The sequence below is a fragment of the Rhea americana genome, unplaced genomic scaffold (genome assembly GCF_003343005.1).
Source record: "Rhea americana isolate MKP2758 unplaced genomic scaffold, rheAme1 scaffold_8, whole genome shotgun sequence".
Lineage (NCBI taxonomy): Eukaryota > Metazoa > Chordata > Aves > Rheiformes > Rheidae > Rhea > Rhea americana.
Window position 1 is genome coordinate 2,613,741 of NW_028186978.1, and position 27,418 is coordinate 2,641,158.

Below are 27,418 nucleotides of genomic sequence, written 5' to 3' on the forward strand. Positions count from 1 at the left end.
CATCATATATTATTATGTTACCTGTCACAAATGGGGCATGCTTAAAGTACAATACTGAATAAATATGTTTATTTCAGAACAACCAAACTTGAATCCTCACTTTCCTCAAACATACCTTTCCTTCTATTACATCCCAAGCAGCTGTCTCTTGGCAAACAGACTACAGTTACTTTACTGATAGTTTGAGCGGTCCACAGCTTACCTTTTCGACCAGGAACTACATTTAACTCTGCTTTAGGATTTCATATCCTTGTGCTAACAGTGCTAGATAAGTAAAAAAGTATTACACACTTAATCCACTGCAAAGCACATAGTGCCTACGTGGAAATCACATTAGAATTTCTACAGCTTTGCACAGTCTGTGTGGCACGGGACCTACAGAGAACAGAGTCTTCCCACAGATGAAATATTTGAAAGTTTAGAACAAAGATACCAATTCCTTGGAGAATACAAGTCAAATATTACTGTATCTTCCGATCCTTTAAGATGAAATACTTAATAGCTTTTTACATAAAATTCTGCTCTGCCTAACAGCATGGAGAACCAGAGATACAGGAAAAGTTTAATTGTTACAAATAAGTCACTCATTTTTAAAAATGATATTCTATTATAAATCATCAATAGTTGCTTATAGTAAATATTTCAGTGGTGGACTGTGTAGCAAATGAAATAACTTTTAAAGAGAATTTGGATTCTTAAACCAAATTACAGCTTAAAACTTAAAACACCAAATGTCTTCTCATTTTACAGTTGTACTTCTAAATATATAATAGTTTAAATATTTTCCCTGTTCTCTTTAAGCAAACATGTACAATTTGCCTATGTAAGCATAAGAGGAGTTGCCTGTTCAGAAACTTACTGGATTCCTAACTCATTTTGAATGCCAGCACCCATAGCAAGTTCAGTATCGCAGCCACAGCAAATGTGCAAGTAAATTATGAACAGCAGATCTTTGACAAGGAGAAAAGTAGTGACTTTGGGTGGCAAGCCAGCATCCTTGCAAAGGTAAGCTCATGCAAAACTAGCAGGTATATGGGGGAAGCTTTGAATCCCAGAAGTCATTGCAAAGGAAAACAAAAAATTGCCGCAGTTTAACAGTGCTTTGTGCAAGGTGACAAAATATAAAAACAATGAAACAAAAAGCATACAATACAAAAGACAAAATTCTAGAAACTTTTATACAATATACAGTTTTTCATTTTTTTTTTTAATCCAGACTAAGCAAAGATACTTACTCATTGACTTCATACACAAACCGTTTTACGATTGTCAATAGCAACATCTGTAAGAGCAGGGAAACTGTAAAAGCTAGAAATCTGGGCTTTATTAATGATACTTAACTTACATTCAAATGTAAGTTGTTCTACAGTAGTTCACACTTGGGGAAAAATTCCCATAAAAGGCAAGCAAATTTACCTACTAATTTTCATGATTTTCCATCCACTAATTTAAAAATCTATATATGCATACATATGAGTCACACTGCATTGGCTCCATCAGTGAACTAACTCACTAAACATTGAGTATTTAGACTTCTGCTGCCTGATCTTACCATGAAATTTCACTACGAATATACTGCTATAATTGGAAATAGCATTCTGGCCAAGTAAAATGCACTATGTGCTCTTTCCTACCAATTCACTCAATTTAAAAACCCCAAATAAAATCTCAATGGATTTTTAGAAAATAATTTTTGTGTCATTGTCTTTCACATCAGTTTATTCTTCTCATCACAGAAATAACTAGTTGGAGAACTGCTATTCAACTGCTATAAATGTGTTAGAGTTTGATAAGCCTAACAGGTGACAGCCCTGCATTAGAACTACACATGTGCACTTAAAATTATAAATCCCAACTTCTGAGCATCCGTGAATAGTGGAAGAAGGGGGCAAGGCAAAAGGATGCTTGGGTAACCCATATGAACGATCACACAGTCACACTAGTTTTCTTGGCTACAGCATCACACACTGGGGTCTGACGGTCCATACGGTCCTTATATCCAGTCTGAGGCACTACAAACATAGAAATCTTACACTTTTTGCAATGGCGTGTATTCTTTATTCTGTTTTTAACTGTATTTTTTGCTGTATTTTTAACTGTATTTTTTGGTTATATTAACACACTGTTTTAAAGGACTAGTTAGCAATGACAACCAGGTATGCCAGTATGTCTTTACTGATCAATGGGTAAAAAATTACTTTCATTCACAAATATTATTTTATATTTACTGTTAAGTATTTAGAATATTGATGAACTTTTGCCATAGAACATTTCTAGTTCAAGATTCTACATATAATATTCATGATGTGTTCTTTCCTTAATAATGTCAAGCTTATGATTAAATCTGAAGCTTTTTTGAAAACAAAATGGTCAGGCAACATTTAAACATCGTGAATTGTCAATATTGGTATATAAAAAGAAGCACAGAATATTTGAGCTTCATTTGCTTTGGCTTTTTTTTTTTTTTTTTTTTTTCCTCTTCTTAATAAGGTCAGGTAGCTGTTTTTAAAAGACTTGTAAGATTAAAAACATTCTGATATTAGCAGCTCACTGCTGGACAAACTAGCAGCCACTAACCCAACACTGGGATAATTTGTTTCATGGGACTCAGTTTCACACAAACATTTACTGAGAGATACTGACACTTGAAAAAGAAAGTATGTATTTGAATATACAACTTCCAGGTGACAAAACAACGGAAGAGAAGAAACAGCAAACAAGAGTTAGACTTGCATGAATGATTTCAGATCAGCTTTCTCTACTTAAAAAGAAAATCCTCTAAATAAGAATTATAAAGTTTTTTATAGTCTGACAATAGATTTCATCAGTAAAAGGCATCATGCCTTCTGTAAACCAGAGAAAATAAGAAAATAAATGGCTTCTGAAATATCCAACTCTAGTGTATTTATACTCTGGATAGTGCTTTTACATATGCCTTTAGGAAACTACTCCTTTGGAAAAACAACAGACATACTTCAATATATTCAATACTTGATTTCTCTACCAAACAAGAAGCTGTTCTTCAGATAAATACAGATAAATTAAAAATCAAGATTAGCATCTCCAGTGGCATAGTGTTGTTCTTTCTGCCATAAAACTGGAACAGCTCAGTAACATCACTTAGTTCTGAAACGTACACTGAGTGTCACTAAAGGAAGGTACTTACTGGCTGAGGCTTGAGGTTGAATGCGAGGTATTCCTCCATTTGGCACTTGGAAGTTTGAGTCACTTCTGCTGTTTTTCACAGACTCAGCTTGGATGTTAGATGTCCTGGATAGGTTTGGAAGACTACGCCTTAATTTTTCTGTATGAAACAATACAGAGATACCACAACATGTAATTTGTGCAGCTGTTAGTGTATCAGCCCTTTGAGTATCTCCAAGTAACATCCAGCTGTGCAAAAACCACTGCAAGAGAATTCCTTGAAGCATTTCAGAAACACATGATCACACACTGCCTTTTGATCCCTCTGGAATGTGGGATACCAGCTTTTGAGTTCCTTGCCTCTCCTAGGATATTTTTGGTGTAGCTCATCTAGTATGCGTTAAGACTTTCATGAACCCTAGAATGGGAAAGGAATTTCAACTAAACCACAATATAATTCATTAGCTTTTGAGTTGCATGTTTTCCTATATATGTAGAATTCCCACAAACTATTGTTACTGGATGACTTATGCTAGTCCTTACAAATATATTCTTGATTAGCTAAAGTTGCAGGATCAGCTTCCCAAAAAGCTTTAGTCTAGCACACTGGTTCCCCTGACTTTTTCTTAGTCAGTGAAATTCTGTAAGTAGCATAGACTTCTTCACTGTCATAGTGGAAAAAAAGTCCAACAGAAAACAAACAGTTAAAAAATAAATTTCCACATCATTTCTACTGCAGACACTTCATATTCAGCTCACCTGAAAACATAAAAAAAATAAGGTGAAGGTGAATTAATAAAATCTAAATATGCATTATTTCTAAATTTAATATATTTTATGATTCAATATTGTATTTGCCAGATAACAATTACATTTCTTAAATTGGCAATATGCATGTGAAATTTCAGCCCAGTTAAAGAGCTTATGCTGGCTTACTACCAGGTCAAAGTACATTCAAGAAGCAAAATCATATCAGAATTACGTCATCTTGTTCCATGACTGTATAGTATAAGCTTCCTACATTTTTTTTTCTTTGTGCAGCAGTGTGCATAGCTTGTTACATCTAAAATATCCAGCCGAGGCATGACTTAAGTACTAATATTTTTAAGGCTCAGCGAGTTCATGGTGCTACATTGTCATTAGAAAGCATTCAGCTATCTCAGACTCAGCAATCACAGTCCTGTGTAAATTGCTACAACATGCTATTCTTACCTGACCACAGTTTTCTCTCGCATTTTATGCTGTGATCTGTATGGCCTGACCCTACTGGTGAATGATCGTTTTGCTTATGCTCTTGCACTGCTTTATTCTCATACATTTGCCTATCACAGATAGATTCAGTCACCCAAAGTGACAGGATAACATCTAAAATAAAATAGATGCCTACTGACCCATCTGACTGTAAGGATTCCACAGCAAAACTTACACGATGCTCGGTCTGCTTCTTCCTTAACAACTCACAGATTAAATCTTGATGGTACGCAAGAAAATCATTTTAGCCCTGCACACTGAACATAGTTCTCTACMGAAACTACTCAGCTACTTTACGACTTGCATAATTAATTTGAGACAGAGCTTTTTACCTTCACTTTTGACATTGCTAGTCTGTAAATCTGTAGGATGGCCTTGAAGTGAAAGACGAGGTTGCTGTAAACGGCTAATCATAGGTTGGGGAGATACTCTACTGTACTCTATACTTCGAGCAGGTGATCGGGAACGAGGTGAATTCCTTGGAGATTGTTTTGGTGAAGGCCAGGGAGAGCTGCGAGGTGATGGTGAGAACCTATTAACAGCAGGGTGCACTGTGTGATGTGTGCCATCTTCTTCATCTTCTAAACTCTGTGCATCAAGTTCCTGATCGCTGAATGTGCCTCGTCTTGTAGAATTGCAAGATGAACCTGAACTACGTCGAGAAGCAGTTGCTGCATACTCTTGCCGGAGGCCTGGCAACAACGAGAACATTGTTTACCTGCTTACAGCATACAAACAGCTCGAAGCAGAAACAGCGCACACAAATACCTACCCCAGTTCTTGAACTCGCACTTGGCTCATCCTAATTCCTTTTATTTGAGATATTAAATTAATTCCAGATTAGTATCTGGTATCCAAGATACTAATTAGCATTCAGGAAAGTTATCTACTGGCTGATGATCTCTGACAGTAAGCAAGCTTGTTCCTTTTCCTTTTATAGCAATCACCAGTATAGTTGTGTTGTTTACTTGGCCCTCCCTTCTCTGACCCTCAAAACTCACAGCACAGGCCACATCTTAGATTTGGTATCATACAATGCCCTGTAACAACTACTTTAGTAAATGTAGCAAAGAAGCTACATGATTAGCTACCCCTAGAGAAACTAGGGTTCAACTATATAACTTGAAGTACAACTCTTTGCAGCCTTGGAGGGGCCAAAAGATAGACAAAGACTCAGCTAAACCTAAATCAAAAGAGATTTCTATAGCAGCACTTTTCACATCTGTTCTTTGCCCTATTGACTTTACATTTTGGTGATTTAAGTCCTGGTTTAAGCATTGACATCAACAAGCCTGAACTACATAGGGAAGCACCCATATCCTGAGAAGTCCACTGACAATAGTCCAGTCTAACAACCATCCTTTCAGCATACAGTATATGCTGTAAGTTTACACTCTCTCCAGCATTTCTTTTGTCTCTTGTTCTTACAGAACACTTCTACAGAGCAACTTCCTCTCCTTAGCCTGGAGATAAAAATCCTTAGCCAGCCTTCTCAGAAGAATTAACTTTGTACATCCATATTACAATCTGCACCTCTTTCCCATTCTTGCTACTTAGTCACTCTCCAAAGCCTATGTCTCAAAGTGAGAAAGTGTTCCTCCACCTAAAGCCTATATTCCCCCAAAATGCAGTTAGTTTAAACATCTCCAGTAGTTCAAAACCACAATTAATAACTACAACAGCTCTTCTACCATTCTTCCCCGTTACTGCTCAGAAGTGCAACAGAATGCCATATCAGTACAAGACTTTTGCCAACAGATGCACCGTAAGTGCTTTGGCATTCACCCTTTCTTGTTCTCAACACGTCCACTAAGATAGCAATAGACTAGTTATATTACTAAATTACATTCCAAAGATAAAGGGCATTATAAAACATGGCTCTTCTTCATCCTTCAAGCCTATGCCCTTCCTTCTCCAATTTTACCAATTCAATCCTCCTTCCCTAGCCTCCACCAGCAATCTCCAGGAGAGCTCTGCAAGTCTCCCAAGTAATACCTGACTTCTTACCTCTGCTCAGACTCCTTAATTCATCATTCCTTCTCCTTTGATAAAAGGATTCTTCTGTTCTTTCTTCTGGTGCTTAGTTCTCAAACCTAGCAATATTCAGGTATCAGTCTCATTCCAAACAACTTCCCCATTTACTTCTTCTCAAGCCTTTGCTTTATTGCCATTGCAAGACTGATTTGCTCATACACTGGAAGAACATACAGGTGCTCATTATATCCTTTTGGGATAGTAGAAGGTTATCTAAGGATACAATCCATCACACTTGGATAGACAAATGATACTGCAGTTATAAGAAAAGATCAATTACCCTGCTTGATTTGATTTAATGCAGAATACTTACTTTCTTCCTGCATTCGTGCTAAAATCTGCACATCTGTAACATCATTTAGCTTGTAATTTGATCCAATAGAGTCTTCATCCATTTCTGAAGCGCTTAACTCACTGTCCAGAGAGGACTGTGGACTCAGTGGAGGGTTTCTATCTGCTGAACTTTTAAGATGACCTAAAGAAGAAAATGAAGTAACAGAGTAATGCTAGACACTGAGGCTGACAGCCCACTGATTGCAAACTTAGGCTGAAAATATCACTTATAGTAAACAGAGCTTAGTCATTATCTTCTAAAAATGAGTAACATCATAAAATCACTGTTACAACGGCAGAAGAAATTAATGACATATAATCTGGTTCACATGTACCAGATTTCAACTGCTATGAATTTTGCACAGCTCTTACAGAAAGAGCAACTGCATACCTGTTCTGCTTGTGTTTTCATTCTCTTCTCTGCATGTTGTAAAACTTAAGTTTGAATACCTGTATAACTTTCTTATACAATAGGAATTCGCTGATTTGTTGCATATTGATTCATTTTCAAATGTTTTCTTATGTGGTTTATCTGAAAATGCTACTTCTTGTTATACATACGCACCTTTGCTAAACTACAACTCTTTCCTGTTCRCTGCCTTCCTGTCAACACTCTGTTACTAGCTATGTTCCATCATTCTATACTGCAGTCAGGTAGAGGATTGCAGCATATAATGCAGAGCAGAGCTACCTAGATTAAAACAGATTTGGGTAATGACTCCAGGGAACATACGGCAATGCAGGCTTCTCTTTACAACTCCACAGTGAACTACAGACAACTGTACAGTCAATGAAACACTCTTTTACCTTCCCTGCAAACTAATCTGAGTCAAAGGAAATATTATAAGCCAACCTCCTGACTTCATTGTAGAGATATGTTTCAGGTACCAACTTTCCTGATTCAAAGAAAGAGTCAAAGGTCCAAAATAAAGGCAGAAAACACTGCCAGAAGTTACTGTTTATATTGATGACTGCAAAGCTTCAGGGAATGCCTTTAACTGAAATATATGCTTCTTCTTTGGATTACATTGTTCACATCACAGAGCTACTGAAGGATGCATTGACACTGTCTACACCAAATTTTTCAGAGAATACAAGAATAAGTAATACCACATATGTACTATGCAACTTATATTCCAGTCAATTAGACAGCTAATTCTAGAAGCTAATTACATATGTTAGGAACTCCACATTACTAATGCAAGGAGTTTTGGTCTAACAGCTAATATGCATTGTTATCCTTAGAGACATGGAGATCCAGAGAATATCTTCTTAATGCATTGCATGTCGTTTGTCAAAAGGTCTTTCCTAAAAAGCTTAAATATCACATGACATAAATTTCACACAAAAAACAAGCAGGTTTCAGTGTCTTTCTTACTATAGTTCCATGCCAACAGAATCTACCTGAGCAAAGTATTTTTGAAAGTAAGGGGAGGGGAAGACGCACTTACCTGAGGTACCAGAAGGTATGAGTTGTTTCACCAAAGCAGGTTTCACTGGTGTTGAGGAGGGAGAGTTGAAACCACTGCTGTAGGGGCTACTAGTATTTGGGCTGTAGGAGCTTGCATAACTGACCGCGCTGAAAGGATTACTGTACAAACTCTGTCTCTTGAGAACTGTACAAAGAGAAGGAGAGTAGCAAATTATACTAAAGGAATCGGTGAATATGGTACTATACAATATTTTCAGTGTGATTTAATTACTAGACAAGTCAAGTAGAACATTTTAGTTGCCATGGAGTTTTCCAGTTTAGTCTCTTAGACATAATCCTACTGTGAAAGGCGTGGGAGAAGACAAGACAATGACAATTATTTTCCCAGTAAAAATCATCTAAAATTACTAGGCCTGAGTTCTGTTCTTCCATGCAAGATGTTCAATCTATGCATTGGAAAGGAGGAGGGAAGCAACTCAAGAGACAGTAGCTAAACTACCACAGCATACGATCTGTATGCAATTACATACATACTGGAGCATACAATGAAGTGTAATGCACTACAAAAGATCAGCCACCCTGTATTTTGCCATAAAATCCTCCAGTTATCCCTGTATATACCAACATGAGTGTGTATAAGAAGCCCAGATATCTTGTTTCCAGGCTGAATTAACTTTTGATGCAATCCTGCATATTAACCTATCTTGGAAAAAGACAGAAGTTATAAAATAACAGCAAGTGCCCAAAGGAAAAAGAGGTCCTTAACTTTTAAAATACTGACAGAAAAAGAATGTTCTTTGCTACTACTTAGAAACCACTGCATTATCCTAGCTAGCCAGATAAAAATCTGATGTGATTTCCAGATACAAAATTAAATAATAAAATGATACCTTTGAGTCAGTTACCTCTGATTTTTGCCATTTCAAATTCTTTAAAACTCAAACAACCTTGTTCTCATTCCTCTTACATTTCATCCTAGCTCTTGTCCAAGAACTCTATTTAATCCCTGAGACAGTATTAACATATACAGATAAAACTAAGTAAGTCAATACTTGAAGAGTATCTCCTGCATTGGTCTCTTTCAAGGTAACAGAACAGTAAGATACATATACTGTAGTTATATGGAATCTAACTATATGGGAATGTAGTTCATGTCTAGTTTTCTAGAATTCAGAAACTTGCCTAGATCACACAATATTTCAGTAGTGACCCAAAGATTGGCACCACAAAACTAGCAATGCCATCTACCCACCTGTGAAATTCTCTAAAGCATGGGCTAAAAGGAGAAACAGTTAAGCTTGGCAAAAGCTTCTTTTGATATTTCTGGATACCATGAACCTGCTTGGCACAATAAAGCAGAAAACATAACCACAATATAAGGGACACCCTAATACCATTACTATGGTATTAGCTGCCATGAGAACTATGGCTCTTAACTCTCAAACTTAAACTTAAGTACTGTTCAAATCTACTACTTAAAAAAGCCTCTCCAAAAGTAAGCCTATGATGAAAACCACATGGTGATCATTCCTTTCTAGTATTCCTCATTTTTGTAAATGAGGAAACTAAAGAAAGGAAGCACAAGATAACATCAGTTTTTCAGGAAGTATTTTTCAAGTGCACCAGGATTATACAAATTACTATGTTGCCAGATCGGTTAGAAAAAAAGTCAGATCTGTCTTTATCAGATTAGGCTAAAGTGTCACTGCTTCAAACATAAAGGTCTATACTTACACTACTTGCCAGAGCTGATTAATATTTTGTTAATTTTTATTGACAACTTAACACTTCAGCCAAATGAAATTCTTAAAGGTATGCCAAAAAGTTGGCTATCTTGGCATACAATTCATTTACTCAGAATTTCATACTTGTATTTTCTGTATTTCTCATCTAGCCAAGTAAGCATTAAGAATCTTTGTTATTAAAATACATTATTTTATGGTTTCCTCAAACTGACTGTAGGATTATTCCCTTCTGTATACCTCCTGGTTTAATGCTTTGTGGTTTCTCTGTCAATGTGCTTCAATCCAATATGCAATACAAGGTCCAGAACTGGAAAATTTTTTCTGCTATTTATCTTGCATGTTTCAATTTCCAGTGCTAAAGTAATTGTAAATCAGAGGTGCTACTGACAAACACTTTCAGCATGATACCTCAATTCACCTAGTTGCCAGGTTATGATATATGATTCAAATAGCTACTTAAATGGCTAGCCTATTTCATTTTACTCATAAATTTACCTTTTATTTTAATACATTTGAAAAATGGAACTTTGGTGCAGCAAGGGGGAATCAAAGGAAATTGTCAGTTTTGATAAAATCAGCTTCTTCAATGCTGGAAATATTTTATGCCAAACTGATAACTGAATTATATTTTAAAAGAAATCTATGTTGCAAAATATTAAACTGAAAGATAGAGATTAAAACTTTATGATAATCAGTTTAAATCAACTTGCAGCTTATCTAGCTGTTAGAAACTAAACTCCCTTTAAGGCATGACAGTTTTGACAGTACGCATGAATATACTGTAAACTGACTAGCATAGGCCTAGCAAAAACTGCACAACAGTAAACCTAAGCAGGTTCTAGACAAAAAAAATGCAGGAAAAAATACACTTTTTAAAAGAATAGTGCCACACTTCTGATACTAGAAAAAGGGCTGCAATTGGTACTGTAACAATTAGGCTAGTGATAGCAGTAGACTTGAACATGAAGTTGAACTCTAATGTACCAGGCAGCTTGGTACTGAGTTGTTTACTAAAAATCCTTTTATTCAGTGTAAGGTTTTTTCTTTCTTTCTTTCTTTTCTTTTTTTCTTTTCTTTTTTCTTTTTTTGGAGGGGGGGAATGTTATAAGCAGCCAAAGGAGACCACAGTTGCACAAAATGCTGCCTTCAGCAAAGCCTGCTGCAGCTCCTTCTCCCGCCCCACTTTGCTCTTGATCACAACCTCCTTAGTTGTCCAATACAAGCACCTGAGGGACTGCACTATTATCTAGGCTATTAGAGTAATTTTAAATTAAAAACATATAGAAAATTTTGTCTGAATTTTTCAGTTATCAAAAACCATTGTGCTAGCTCAACTGAATAGACGGCAGATTGCAGCACACAGGCAGAAGCCGTAGAAAAGTTGACTTTGCTGCTAAGGAGCAGCAGATTCTTTAAACTACACCTCCTAAAGAGATCCTCTCCAGATGCTAAATCAGTTAACGCTAAATTGTTTTAATTAGAGTGCATGAAGAGACATTTACAAATAGAGGATGGAAAGTTTATATTCCAGTTTTTATTGCAAGTCCTAAGTTGCATGTGCTAATTTCAGAATGTGGATAGTGAATTTCAGCAAGTATTGAGGTATCTCCATTTCATTTTCCTGAGTGTGTCAGAGTAGAAAGCTAAATTTATTTAAAAAGCTCCATTAGCAAACAGGCAATTATAAGCAGGTTGTATTCTAGTTGACTCTGACGGGATAACTCCTTTCATAACAAGTTCCTTTGGCATCCAAGAAAATAAAAATATACATTCTGACAGATTCATCGTTCTCAAGCCAAAAACATTTTCTAATTGTTTGCTGAAAATTATGGTAAAAAAATGAAAAGGTAAGCGTGCAGAACAATTTTTATTTTTTCTTATGCAAATTGAAGTATTAAACATTATTAGGAAACAACAGTGATACTATATAACTTTAAAATAAGCTCTTTGTATATAGTTACTGTGATACAAAATGTTTCATCACGCACAGATTTCTTCAGAAGGAAGCACATCTCTGTTACATACAAAAACAGAAAGCGTTCCTTGGTACCTAAAGAAATTTTACATGGTACACATTTTTCATCCTAGACAAATATGAACTTATATCTTCCATCAGCGCAGTATTTTTCCCCAAGAAAAAAGCTGGATTCAAACCTTTTTGCCCAGAATTCCCAAAGTTTTGCCAATAGGGATTTCTAGACCTTCAGAATACATCAATGTTCTTACAGTAACTAAAGATATGGTCTTTATCAGAAGTATCAGACAGCCTTAGTACACAGGACTGATAGCACCATTTTCATTTTTAAAAATTCAGTTATGTAAGATGAAACAGCTTACATAGAATTACACATTAACTTTCAAAGCACTTGGGGCAGGTTACTGATCAGATTTTTTCATCTTAATATATATATTATAATATTCAGAATCAATATGCAGCATGCTGCTTGTTTTAGGCAACAATTTGTAAAGAGGTCTTTTTGCTCTAGAAAGAGGAATAGAAGAAACTGAGTGTAGAAAACTTACATTTAAGTAATTTAGATCATCTATTTTATGAATCAAAACTATTTTTTCAGACTCTGGAGATCTGATATTTGTTTCTGTTACAATTAAGTGGTAATTTTTTTCTGGCAGTTTCTGTAGTAATTCAAACCAGTCATTAGTGACGTCTGTCACTGAGGCCAAAGTTAGCTAAAGAATAGTTGTTTTTGAGCAAGCTCAATGCTTAATCCAGAAATCATACTCACTCAGCATGGAAAATATGACAGTTATTACACATATAGCCACACAGTTCTGCCATAGATTATGCTGATCATGTGTTTGATTTCAAGTATTTACATAAGAATAATCCACTGTCTCACAGTTAAAACTGCAATATGACTGAAATTGCTCTTTTCTGCTTCTACTTCTTGACAATGCAACCATGTCCTCAGAAAGCATCTCCTCTAGAAATTCTGTCTCTAGGGTGCAATATATCTACGTTCCTGCAGTTTCTTTCGTAAGGTCGTCTATCAATAAAATCCTATTACCACTTCAGACTGCCATGTGGTGACTGTTAGTCCACAGTAACAAGGAGCTGCAAACTTTTTCCCTTTTTTAAAAATCAGGAAATGGAAAAAGAGGTTATCTTATGAGAAGAGAAATTGAATCTAGAATACAAGACCACCACTTGAGATAGARTAATAAGAGAAACAGATTGGATTAGAAAGACATAGTGATGTAGGTTGAGGAAAAGAAACATCAGCAAGGATTTGAGACAAAGCAACAGATCAGCATGAAAAGCCGTATCAATGGAACCAAAATACACTGAATCAGCAAATAATGAGTGACAGGGGTCCAGGAGGTACAACTACAACGTATGATATATGGCACAAGATATTCAAGTGGTCACGGGGTATGGAACAAAGAAGGCTACAAAAGTCCTTCCTCCAGTGGAGCTTCTTGCCATCCTACTTCTCTAAACTCTCTTTTGCTTTGAAGGACAATCTCCTTCTCCATTATAAATCTTCCCCCCCCCCCACCTCAATTCATGCAGTCTTCTCCAAACTATCAGTATCCATTTCTGCACCACTAATGTTTTCCCCTATTAGTACTGTAGGTGAATTGCCATACTCTTGCATATACCACTGGTATAGACAGATTTTCAGTATTAGGAAAACAAAAGAGACTAAGCTGTCTAAAGATAATTTGAAAAAGGACACTTCCAAGTTTACCCACTTCATAGTTGGAACCTCCCTGCCACTCTGTCTTAATTGTGACTAAGCTTTTAAAGATACCATAAGTGCTACAGAATATGTGGTACTTTTGGAAGATTTCTGCTTAATTCTGACAAAAATTAAACCATAAACATAACTGTTGTTGCTTATTCTATAGTGAAATCCAATCAACATCCTCAGTTAAGTCACACTACAAAATCATAATTTCTCCAGCTTCCCAAACCTGCATCACAGCTCTTAATTCCTGTGATCTGGGTACTCACTGTTGTTTAGAATTTTAGTCTTTGCTTACAGTAATCTATATGCCATTTTAACTGTGCATGAAAGCCGTTACTGGACATTTGTGAAGGTAGCACACACAAAACACAATAGGGAAAGAAGAAAGGTAACTTCATTAAAGGGTTCTGTCACCACTCTGATCGCTATTTGTAAAAGAAAAAGAAAGGATTTTTCATTTGAGCTACTAGCAGTATTTCAAACTATTAAGAACAATTTCAATACAAACTACAAGAAAGATGTGGCTCCAGACAAGAATTCAAGGAGAGAAAGAAGTAACAGTCAAATAAACTCAGCATAAAGTTAACCATAACCACATAAAGGAGTTGGTAGCTGGGGACACAGGTGGAACTAACTGTTCAGATGTTCTTAGTACATACATTCTGCTAATTCCCAAAGATAAGTTTAGAAAAAAAAATCTGTATGTAGTGCAGAGAGATGGAAATATGCGGTGAGAAAAGAAATAGTAAAAAAAGAAGGCATGTCATAACATGATTGATCTTTTTGTAAATAAAAATAGGCTTGAGTGAAAAAAAAGCTTTGGAAAAGAGTTAAAGACTACAAACAAGTATAGAGTATGGAACAGCAGTGCTGGTTAGTTGACAGGAAAAAAATACAGTAGTCAGGTGGGTAGAAATTCTAGTTAGATCTTTAGCATTTTACTGCTAGTAGAATTTGTAAGAGGCTGGTAACAACATGATGGAGAAGGTATGCTTTCAGCCTCAAAGGACCAAGTGCTCAATTTTTCTGTAGTTTTAAATATAACCGCCAATCTACTTCAGGAAAGAATCATGAATTCTGGATTTCTTCATCTGATGATAGCAAGATCTTATATTACTAGGGACAGAAGGAGGAGAATTCAATATTCTCTCCCCAAAGTACTTGAGATTTTCAGCCTTTCCTTCCTTAGCTGAAAACTAAGGTCTATGGTAACATACTAGACAAATATCTAAAGTTTTGCTGGTTTGATACAGAGTTTTGATCTACTATGAAGAGTGTTTTTTTGTTTTTTTTTTTTTTAATATCTCCAAGTTAAGGACTTTGTTTCTTATATATAGTTACATATAAGAATATATATATATATTTATATAAAAATATATATATATATTTATATATATATAAAAAAAACCATGCAAGTGGCATAAAGTTCTGAAATCATGACTCATGGTCTAATACTTCCTTTCACTTTATTCACACAGTTCAAAAAAAATGAAAGTGAATTACTGTTTGCAAACCATTACAAAAGCTTTAGACAGAAGCAACTGCAGCACCTCACCTGATCAAGTATCATCAGGAGAGAGTATCACCTAACTTTGTTTCAGAATGAGTATACACAACACAACAGGGTTCATATGCATGAACTCACCTGACATTGTCTGTTCCAGCCTGTGGATCAGCGATTTTTTAGCACATTCAATATCAGGACTTGGGTAATCCAATACCTGCCTGCACCAAATTAATGGACTAACAGATTTTTGCACTGGAGTCAGTTTCTTCTTTGGAGATGTATATAACCTAGAAAGGAGAWAAAAAAGTCTATGAAGAGAGAAAAATCAGCACAAGATCAGGCATGTGAGAAGATACTACATACTACACTATTTCTATTCTTAGACTATATCTACAGTACAAATCSCAAAATATCAAGACTGTACAAGTTTCACCTTTAAATTAACGCACTTGGATACGATGTAGTTCTGACAATGCATACCTATCCAAGGATTCCTGGCAAGCGCAGAAGCCTGTCTTGATACACTGGAATATACCGATTGATATGCCAGAAACAAGAGTATCTTCACTTTTCAGACGTATTAGGTATATGGACAATTTCATTGTGCCACAAAAACGCACAACTCAGGATTAAGATTTTGAGATTTAGTTTGCATCTACTGTAGAAGAAAGCAATATGCAACTGTTTTCCTAAACACAACGATGTAGCAAATTAGCACAAAACTGAACACAACATTACAGGCACAGAAGTCTAGCATTTCACTATCCTTGAATGATAAAACAATGTTTTATTTTACTTATAATTTGTATCCTAGCACCTGATCCTCTAAATTCTTTCCTTCGAACACAAAGCAAAAAGACTGTCTTTGTCCTAAGGGATGTACAATCAAGCATTAAAAACAAGAAACAAGAGATAATACAGACATAGGAGAGTAGAGAAAACAATGAGACAATATTGTTGTGTGGTACACACTGAGGCTTCTGCCCATGAGTACCCCCATTCGTATATTTTAATGTCAGCATTTTATGACTGAAGAAATAAGTATTCCATTTTAAGGGCTTTGAAACTGAACTGAAAAGTTCTCTTCCCTCAAAACAAGTTTAAAAAAAGCGCCATATCCAATCACACACAAAATAGGAACACTTAAGCTCTATCTTTGGACTAAAAATCAAACTTGGAAATTTGGTTCAACAAAAGACAGCAAGGGCAGCAAGACTTACAGCTCCTAACTAGAGCTTTTGCATATGCAGGAATGGTTAAATTAGTGTTCCTTTCAGAAATGCATGATGATAGACTCGATATCCCAAGTGAACATAGGTCTACCCTACACATCACGCTTAGGAACACTTGATGGTCTAGTCTACCACGCTCCTGCACAAAGCCAACAGCAAGAACTCTTGTTTCCTTCATGCCAATGACATTATCAACACAGAAGTTTTCCTCCACAGTTGTATTATGAGATTATTAACCGATCTGTCCTCTGTAGTTCTTGAACTGTTTATAAAAAACAGCTTTAAAACTTTTTTTTTAATTACTATTTGGAATATCACATTTCTTATGAAAGGCTCCCAAGAAGCATCCTAGAACAAAAAACAAACAACAAAATCCCCCACTTTTACCCAAAATGCCGATCAGCTTGTTTAGAACGTACTTTATACCACTCTTCCCTCTAACACCAAAAAATAGTTTGCAAATGCAGGATAAAGTCTTTTTGTTAGCTGTTTTTAAACAGAAAATAAACAGTTTGTAACAATACAACATGATGTAATACAGCTTTATAAATCTGATAGAGCACACAGAAGACTTTGGAAATTTGTGTGATTTTGGCTAATCTCCACGATTAAGTATTTAATTAACAGTGCCAGCAGAAAGTTCTTTCAGCATATAATTCATACAGTGAAGAAAAAAAGCCAATTTATATTTCATTTCCAGGAGTTCAGTCTCATCTTTTCCTGTTTAGGATACAGTTTATGTTCAGTTTTATTACTGTATCCAGAAGACTTTCCTTTGGTTGATGAGAATAGGATTAGAGACCTTCTGGGCAGGCTAGACATCCAGAAATCTGTGGGCCCGGATGGGATGCACCCACGAGTACCAAGGGAGCTGGCGGATGTTGTTGCCAGGCCCCTCTCCATCATCTTTGAAAGGTCCTGGAGAACCAGAGAGGTGCCTGAGGACTGGAAGAAAGCCAGTGTCACTCCAGTCTTCAAGAAGGGCAAGAAGAAGGACCCAAGCACCTATAGGCCAGTCAACCTCACCTCCATCGCTGGAAAGGGGATGGAACAGCTCACTCGATGTCATCTCCAGACATATGGAGAAAAAGAAGGTGATCGGGAGTAGCCAGCATGGATTCACCAAGGGGAAATCCTGCTTAACCAACCTGATAGCCTTCTCTGATTGAATGACTGGCTGGGTAGATGAGGGGAGAGTGGCAGACATTGTGTACCTTGACTTCAGCAAGGCTTTGGACACCGTCTCCCATAACACCCTCCTAGATAAGCTCAGGAAGTGTGGGTTAGACGAGTGGACAGTGAGGTGGGTTGAGAACTGGCTGAAAGGCAGAGCTCAGAGGGTCGTCATCGGCGGCGTGGAGTCTAGTTGAAGGCCTGTGGCTAGTGGTATCCCTCAGGGCTCAGTACTGGGTCCCAGCCTGTTCAACTTCTTCATCAATGACCTGGATGAGGGGACAGAGGGCCTCCTCAGCTGGTTTGCTGATGATACCAAGCTGGGAGGAGTGGCTGACACACCTGAGGGCTGGGCTGCCATTCAGAGAGACCTGGACAGGCTGGAGACTTGGGCAGAGAGGAACCTCCTGAGGTTCAACAAGGGCAAGTGCAGAGTCCTGCACCTAGGGAAAAATAACCCTAGGCACCAGTACAGGCTGGGGGCTGACCTGCTGGAGAGCAGCTCTGCATAGAAAGACCTGGGAGTGCTGGTGGACAACAAGCTGACTATGAGCCAGAAATACGCCCTTGCGGCCAGGAAGGCCAATGGTCTCCTGGGGTGCATTAGGAAGAGTGTTGYCAGCAGGTCGAGGGAGGTGATCCTGCCCCTCTCCTCAGCCCTGCGGAGGCCTCATCTCAACTACTGTGTCCAGTTCTGGGCTCCCCAGTACGAGATAGACATGGAGCTACTGGAGAGAGTCCAGCATAGGGCTACAAAGATGATCAGAGGGCTGGAGCACCTGCCCTCTGAGGAACGGCTGCGAGAGCTGGGCCTCTTCAGCCTGGGGAAGAGAAGACTGAGGGGGGATCTTATCAACGTGTACAAGTACCTGAAGGGAGGGTGTCAAGGGGACGGGGACAAACACTTTTCAGCTGTCCTGTGTGACAGGACAAGAAGCAATGGGCAGAAACTGAACCACAGGAAGTTCCGCCTGAACGGGAGGAGGAATTTCTTCCCTGTGAGAGTGACACAGCACTGGAACAGGTTGCCCAACTCCACAGGTTGTGGAGCCTCCTTCTCTGGAGATATTCATAGGCTCACCTGGATACAACCTTGTCTAACATGCTCTAGGTGACCGTGCTTGAGCAGGGGGTTGGACTAGATGATCTCCAGAGGTGTCTTCCAACCTTACCGGTTCTGTGATTCTGTGTAATACTGGAATTCAAGCTTGTTCACCTCAGTTTTATTCCATTACTGAAAGAAAGTCTGAACAGTTGAGCAACTTTACTTAAAAAAATATAAGAATGTAAAGGAAATTCTCTCATGATTAGGAACTACACAGCACCATGCCAGCTCCCTGCAGTGTCACTGGTCTGCACTGATCTCAGATGTGCATCTGTCTCCCCACAGGATTAATGGATGGATGCTGCTTGCATAACTTTTCAGTCACTGCTAATAGCACAGCCCATGCAACTTGCCCTCTGCCCAGTATCATGTTGGTCATAAAGAAGAGTTTCTATAAAAATCATTATTCAATGTTTCACAAATGAAACAAAACCCAAAAGTAAAAAGCAAGTTTCACAGATAACATAAGACTTGGAATCTCTGCAGACTGGTTAAGAGCCAGAAACAGTATTTTCAAGAACAAAACATTTACAAGAAAAGTAAGATTTAAATTAGCTATAGCTGACTAATGTATTGAACTCAGACTAGGAGAAAGAATGAGGGTTGTTATGTATATAAATACAGATAACATACATAAAGCATGTTATCTCTTTTAGCAATATCCTCAGCACATCTTACAAGTATTCTGCCCACAAAAATGCTAAGGACCCATCACCCGGATTACATCCCTGAAGACCCTCATGGAAGACAAGAAGTGTCTGTTTCACAGGCCTTCGTAAACAATTACACAAATTGCTGTACTTCATGTGATTATCTGCATACAGCTAAAAAGAGTGTTCAGCATTTACTAATTCTCTAACACTTGCTGAAATTGTCTTTTTATCACTTATTTGCCTGTATGCTTCTCTATCCTAAGGTATGTTTACACAGCACCAAAGTGTCAAAGACAAAGCTATTTTTTGTGCTGTACAGACTCACCCTCTGGATAGCTGACATGCCTTGCTGTGTTTGAGAAGTTCCATGCACGTTTTAAGTGTTTACAGTAACATCCAGTGTAAGTGCAAGAAATAAAGGCGCATGTCCGTTTCAAGGATACACAAACAGGATATCTTGAATAGACCTGCAAAACTAATCAAAATGGTATCTGATATTTTAAGCTCTACAACATTCTTTTCTTCATTTTCCAATAGCTGCATATATCTCATGTGCAGAGCATGTGCTGAAACTGTGCCAGGCACATATTGCAGATTCTCCCATCTCTTTCCAGCCAATTGGTTTTAACAGCTTTTGCTTCACCTCACATTTCAAGAAAAGTCAGAAATTTAGAATATATGTATTTTGTGCAACTCCATTACCTCATGATAAACACATGTGCATTGATGCAACGACATTGACTCTTTCAAGACAGTCTCCTGCACACCATGCAATTATGAAGTTCATCCTCTTTTACAAAGCAGTACTCTTTACTTCCCATCTGGCATAGAATAGACAATCAAGTTTTGAACCAGATGCAAATCTGCTTAATATTTTAAATCAAAATTAGGCAAAGCAAGACTAGGGCAAGGGGGAACTTCTTTCCTTCCTCTCTTCCCAAGAGTAGAGAAGGAGAAAGAAAAGAAAGGATACTATGAAATCAAAATAAAAGAGCACAGAAATAACTTCATAAAGCTAAGTGATTTCTCTGTCAAAATCACTTGACTCAAGAGATACAGGTCCTCCTTAGTTGAAGAGCTTTCCAGAACGGACCCATTCCTATTTGTACCTGTTCATGCACACTACAGTGATACAGCACTGAAAGGAGCACAGCAGCTTAAAGATTGAAGATTATTACTATGACCTCATACATCTTTAAACACTACTGAACTACTTTCTAAAAACAGGAAATTGAAAATGATTGAGGAAGCTGACAGCTTATAGTTGCCACTCATATCGCAAATGTTAACACACCAGAAAGCTATACTCCAACTTGCCCACAGAGTACAAAAAGCAAAACTAATTCAGTGACACAAGATCAAGCAAAAGAAAACATTACAAAAAAAAAAAGGCTCAAAAGCTTCAATCTGTTCTGAAACAGCAATAAGAAACCTAAACTCTATGATTCTGTCGCACACAGTAATATTCCCTTCCTTTAGCTGTCACTAGTTGACTGTGTCACAGCGGTACCAGTTTCAAGCTCATAGCAGTCAGGGGCTCCACTGATTAGTTCTAGGAAGACAGTACAAAAAGGGAAAAGCTTCCGCAGAAAGCCCTGTCACTACAAGCTTACATGATAACATCAGCCTAATAGAGCAGTGCAACCCAAAGTGTGCTATAGTGGTACAGAGCTGAGCCGGAAAAAGCTTTAGCATACAGAGGACATGACATTGAGGTAGGAATGGAATATATGGATAATGAACACCTCACCTGCTGGATATCTACCCCCTAAATACATCTAAATACAACAAGAAGTTAGTTGCCACTGGCATGACGGCCAAGGCTCTGCCCAAAGTTGGGAAGAAAGGAGGAATTTTTGCACCACTCATGTGCAAGAGCCAAGGGGGGGGGGGAATCATACAAATGAATATGAAGTCACAGGACTGAATTAGAAGAAAGATGGCAAATGGAAGGAACTCAAGGTAAAGCTTGTTTATTTTAGCTGTATTAACTTTAAGCAAGAACAGCCAGGCATATTAGAGGCACTAAAATAACGGAGTGTACAAAACACGTCACAAGTAAAAGCAGGATTAAAAAAAGCCACTTGAAAAGAGGATGTGAAAGTAAAAATAAAAGTCCAGGAAAAAAATCAGCAAGAAACTCCTCTAAAATAAAAGGGAGAGAATCTCATGAAGAAAAGCTAGCAAAAGAAATTCAGGAAATTACAATACTAGATGGTCTTGAAAATAGACAATTTAGAGCACAACAGTATGATCAGTCTAAAAGTTTCAGGAGACTTATTTGGAGCAGCTTAAACAAGTTATATTTTAAGACGGATATTTGGACAAGCAACTGCAGGTCAAGTCTTAAGAGACTAACTAGTTGTAAAGAAAAACAGTCCTATGTCACACCTCTGCACAAACTTTGCCCACAAATTCCCTTCTCTTCCCTCACCCTCCCCCTAGTTGCAACCCACTAGTTGTAAATGACTGGGAAACATGCTCAGCCTATAACTACAAATCTGTCTGTGTAGTCAACTCAATGTTTCTAGCTCTTTCTGAATGATACGCAAGTTACAGTAAAACTACAGCTCTCTCAAAAATAAGGAGATGAATACTATAAAAATGTTTTGACAACCTCAGTAAGCCTTCACATTAAAGTGGCACTTTTCAGCTACGCAGTGTGATTTCAGAGGATTCAGAGAGGGTTACAAAGTGCTAATGTTCACTGGTAACACAACTATCTTCCTGTCACCAGCAATTAAAGCTGTGTGCTTGCTAATGTCTGGAAATTATAGCCATTACTCATTTCCTCACCTCAGAGGAAGATGCTGAAAGGGATGTTGCAGAAAGGAGTAAGGGGCAGCACACAAAGGATGAGACCAGAAGCACGTGGGGCCTTTAAGAGCTTATAGAACTCTTAACATGGTCATGTTGCTTTCCTAGAACTGTCACACAGACTTTGTGTAACTTTCCCATGTTTTGAGAAGCTTTTCAAAAGGAAGTTACATGCTCTGAAGTGCTATTGTAGGTACTTACATGGAAGGGAAAGGAAAAGTGTTGAGAAGTTGTGTGTACTATGTAATGCAAGTGTTCCAAAATAAAAGCCTGTTTAACCACTAGTCTTGACAGTTCCAGCTATAGAAACCAATAGAAAACAGAAACATGAACTGATTTAACCATGCCTAAACAAGACATGATTACAAAGTTCATTTTAGGAATATCATTAAGACACTAAAGGAAATCCATTCAGGAAACTCACACTATGAGTGTGAGTTCATGATATCTATATACCAGGCACACTTATAAGCCATAAATATCACAGAAGAAATTAGAAATAGGAAAAAAATTGTTCTTCTCAGGATTCTTTCAACAGTTCTCACACACTCATTTCCTAGTCAACATGGATAACTCCAAGCCGTAAATGAAATATTATCTGATTTTACCAGTTGTTTCATGATAAGCAAGGATTACAAAAGTTATCAGTTTATCATACATGATATGAAAATAAACATCTTCCTTGTGCAAGAAGCCATTATACAAATTTGATTAAAAATCCCTCTAAATCAGACTTGCATTTAATCTGCCACAAGCTAAAAAACATAAGTTTCTTTCACTTAGGTTACAAGGCAGGAACTGATCAAAACCTATTCAGTTTCCAAGAGGCTCATGACCACATTCATACAATGTAATTTTAACAGCTGACCAGAAAATACTGCAGTGTAAAGCTCTATTGCAGCAGTGGTATTTTATTCAGGTGGAGCTTGTCCTAAAACACTCATCCTACATCTACTAGTTCACTATGGCAAATTTTAAGGTATCAAAATTGAAAGCTAGTGCTCAAAAGAGATTAGCAATATGAGATGAAAGACTCATTACAGGTGACAATCAAGATTTTTACCCTCTGTATCTCAAAGTAATAACTTTGCCAATTAATTGGAAATGGATGACTAGAACAGAAAAACTATTAAAAAGAGATATCAGTTTAATAGTTGCTGAATGAGAAAGACTGTAATAGTAAAGGTGCTTGTGTTCCACTTTAAGCAAACAGGATATCCAATGAATATCAAGCTTCAAAACCACTAAAAAAATATTACTTTAAAGCATTAAGACTAATATAAACAGCCCATCAATATAATTTTACTTTAAATGGGCCAGCAAATGCCTTTTGTTTGTTAATGAATTCAACCAGCTCTTAGCTATTTCAGCCCAAATAAGTGGGTTTTAGTCTGAAGTGACAGGAAAACATCTGGTAAGTGCTAGGCTAGCTTTTATAACAACATAATTTAATGAGGATGCAACTGTTCTGAAGTTTGCTGAACAACAATGTATAAAAGGCAGATACACAGCAAGCTCTGCACTCTCCTCTGCACATACTATATGTAAGTTTTGAAGAGAAAGCACTGTATGTTCTGCTCTGACATTTAAAATAAAGCTGCTCAGAAAGCTTAGCTGAATGACTACGTCAGTTAGCATCAAACAACATATAATGTAGATTCACAACACATTACCTGCTCTACAGTAATTGCCCACGTGTGCACATTCATCCTGCACTGAACTTGAGATAACTCACTTCTAAGATGAGGCATAGCAAGCTACCCTGCATACTGTAACCAAGTTGTCTCTAATGTGCTACACATCCACACCCAACCTCACCCAGCAAGCCAGGCAGGGAGTTGTGTACTGTGTCCTGTCTCTTGGATGATTTCTCTAGGCTAGTTCCTCTCCCCACCTCCACCCTAAAAAAAAAAAAAAAAGTTTGCTTAGATTGAAATTTGAAGAAATTTAACTGATCCAGACTGGTTCAAAAGCAGCTAAACAGAAACACCTCTATGACTACTAACATTATTGCTGACTTCTTCAGGAAGTAATTAGTATTCCTAAAGCAAATTCTGAATGGGACTAAGGTTCAGTACTATGTGTGTACCCCTATTTGCAACCTTCAGTACCCTATTAGGAAGAAAGTTTGAGCAACTTTACCAGATTTTAGAGACATCTGGCCACAAAATTCAATTTAAATTCACTTAAATATTTTTAGTAATTTATATATGTTTTGAAGATTGTCTCACCTGTTTAAGGGCAAAACATACCTGGATTTGACTAACCATAGTCAAAAGGGGGGAAAAAAGCAAAAACAAACAGCCCCAAAGTTCAGTAATACCAATTTAGTAGCTAATACTGCTACTAGTGCAGTAGTACCAGACTTCTTTTCAATTGTTAGTAATTGTAGACTGGTTCTACTTTTTACTCCTTTAGTTTTTCATTTTTCCTACACCTGTCCTGTGTAGACATACTCTTAAGCGTTTAAAGAATTAAAATCTAAAAAGGACTGGTCAACTGCAGGATGTGGGTTTTGCCTAAAAGAAAGGAGTTCCAGCATCACTTTCAGTCATACTATTTACTGTTCCATCTTAGATTCATAATCAAATGCCATAGGTACCAATTTGAGTTTCTGTAGTGAAGAAAACCATTCCTGCGGCTACTGCTGGGCTGAAGACAATTTCATAACAAGATATATGGACACCTGGGCCAAAGAACACCCATATGAAACGGGGTAGATAGAAGAGCAGAGTTAACTAGCATCTATTCATCACCTATTATCTCCCATACCAAGGTCCTTCTGAAACCAACACAAAAGACAAATTTGGACTTCTCTACACAGATAATGGAGAATGACAAAATGAATCAACTTTTTATGCAGCTACTGTGATTCAGGTAAGCACAGTTTGCTTTCATGTGAGACTTCCTCAGGTGGTAAGTGGCCTTTGATGTCTACAGGTTTAATCCTGAAGCCTAATCAGGATTTGGGGTTAAGCAGTAGTGATCCAAACCTATTTGGAAACTGAAAGAGTTCACATGAGATTTAAATTTCATTGAGTACATTCCCCTTTCCAGTGGATTGCATTATCTTCTAAGTGACCCCATATAAGCAAGGCCTTAAGAGCAGGATTTTTTTTATGAAACAGTTTTAAGAGAAATCAACCTCGTCACATTATCCCTATTCCCTATTTTCAGTTTTGTTTGTTCTATGATTGAGCCACTAGTGCTCTGAAAATTTCCCGTTTCTCTTAGAGCAATAACCTCCATTTATCAAATGCACAGAAACAAAGCAATCAGAACAGTGACAAAAGGTATGTCTACCTTCATCCGAAAGAAAGAAAATACTGTAGAGTATTAAGTGCCTCAACGGGCTCAGGTCAAAAATGTTCAGAAGTTGTAGGAGTTTGATTTATATTTTTATAAATAATTCAGAAAAAAAATACTTTGCCAGTCAACCTTACGGTCTAACCAAATCTAACCATTTATCATTAGCATTTATCATTAGCATTTATTATAAGCATTTATCAAGTGCTTATTAAATTACTGCAAGAAAGGACAAAGTTTTTTTCTTAAAATACATAGTCATATTTCTTGACATGCATGACAAAAGTAAGTTTTAACAACTATTCTTTTCTAGGTACATGCTTTTATCTCTCAGTCACTGTCTTGTCTGGGACTGAAATTTGGTATTAGACTCACTAGAATACTAAGCAAGAAATGAAGACATGTAATAGATTGCATTTAAGCTTTCTTGTCTTTTGAGAATTAGAAATTGCATAGTAATATGACTGAAGGCACAATGAAGTATAATTAAGCAGTTAGCAAAAACATTTAATCTTGATACACAACCTAGTCATAATGTCGAGATACATGTTGAGATAGGAGGAAAACGATCTTCATTCTTAGACGTAAGGGAGACTAAGACAGACAACATAAGTAATTTGTCAAACATTTGACATCAGCAAGAGCAGTGCTCAGTGAACAATGCCACCTTCCCATGAGTGTCCAAAACCACATAAACAAAAATTCATAGCATTTATGCCGTGTCACTAGTGACATTTTAACTTTCACTGGAGTTGCATTATTTTGCCTACAATTTAGGATTAATATAAAAATGATAATACCTATCATCACTAGAAGAAGATTCCCAAATCTTGCCATCCCACTCCAAACTTCCTATTTAAAATTAGGATGCTCCTTTTCCCTAAAGTATTATAAATCAACAGATTACAAGGCATAAGATGGGAAATAAGAGTAGCTGCCCTGAATAAACCCGTCATCTGGAGTGATGACGCCTTGTGTTAATTTAGTAAGCTTGTGCTGGATGAGAATAAACTTATGCTCTCATACTTTTCTAGTGGATGAGGCTGGATTTCAGTCCTGTGAATTCTCCGAGGAAGCACAAATATCCTATCCTCCCAGAGCAACTAAAACATTGCCCGATGTGTGGAAGCACTTAAGTAATGGCATTTATTTTAAGTCAGAAGGGCTTTTGTGTGTGTGTACGTGCGTGTCTATTTGTCTGGAGGTTAACTACAGAAAGAGATCCCTGTAGCTCTACTTAAAACCAACTCTGACTCAAGGCAGACTGCTTTTGTTAGTTTTTCCTCCGCCTACACGCTTGCCCCGTGTTTCTCTGTTGACACGGCACTCCTCCCCGCTACTTATCCCACTGCTCTAACGCTGCTCTCCAGCCAGCGTCACACGAAACTTCAAAAAGGCAAGTGGAAAACAGCACAACGTGCAGAGGGAACAAGCCTCCCCGACCCCCGGCAGGGGCTCGCGAACCAGCAGCGCAGGGGAGACCGCCCCAGGAAAACGCTGCTCCCGCAGAGTCAGCAACAACTGAAAACGAGCAAGGCGACGCACCCACGAGCTGAAGGAGCACGTCGCGACGGCTGCCTCCACAGTTAATGGGAGATCAAGGCTTAAAGCACGGGTGGTGCGGATTTAAGGAAGAAAACGACAGTACGTGGGGGCTAATCCCGCCCTCCGCACACGCACGTCTCAGCTCGCGAAGGCGGCACCAGCCACCCGGGCGGCGCGGCGCGGCGCGGCGGGGCCCACCCGTGTCGCCCAGCGCCCCACGCGCTCCCTGCCCTGCCGCGGCCAGACAAAGCGCCGCGCTGCCAGGCCCAGGCCCAGGCCGCCCTCGCCGCCGGGCGCGCCCGTCCGTCCGCCCGTCCCTCCCCGCCCCGCCGCCGCCTCCTCACCAGCCGGTCTCGTCCTCCTCGCAGCCGGCCAGCCGCTCCAGCTCGTCGGGCCTGAGCAGCACCGCGTCGTCCAGCAGGCCGGCGCCC

General features: G+C 38.1%; 1 protein-coding gene across 1 annotated transcript in view; it reads right to left on the bottom strand.

Moving 5' to 3' along the window:
- SLAIN2 (SLAIN family member 2) overlaps nt 1-27,417 on the bottom strand; it is a gene marked incomplete at its 5' end in the record, with an annotated part of 38,424 nt that extends 11,007 nt beyond the window's left edge. The window contains 6 exons of the mRNA XM_085322835.1: nt 3,167-3,304; nt 4,728-5,087; nt 6,743-6,904; nt 8,214-8,378; nt 15,295-15,443; nt 27,332-27,417. Coding sequence (XP_085178961.1) covers nt 3,167-3,304; nt 4,728-5,087; nt 6,743-6,904; nt 8,214-8,378; nt 15,295-15,443; nt 27,332-27,417 — 1,060 coding nt within the window. The remainder of the gene's footprint in view (nt 1-3,166; nt 3,305-4,727; nt 5,088-6,742; nt 6,905-8,213; nt 8,379-15,294; nt 15,444-27,331) is intronic.
- Nucleotide 27,418: the final 1 nt, after the last annotated feature.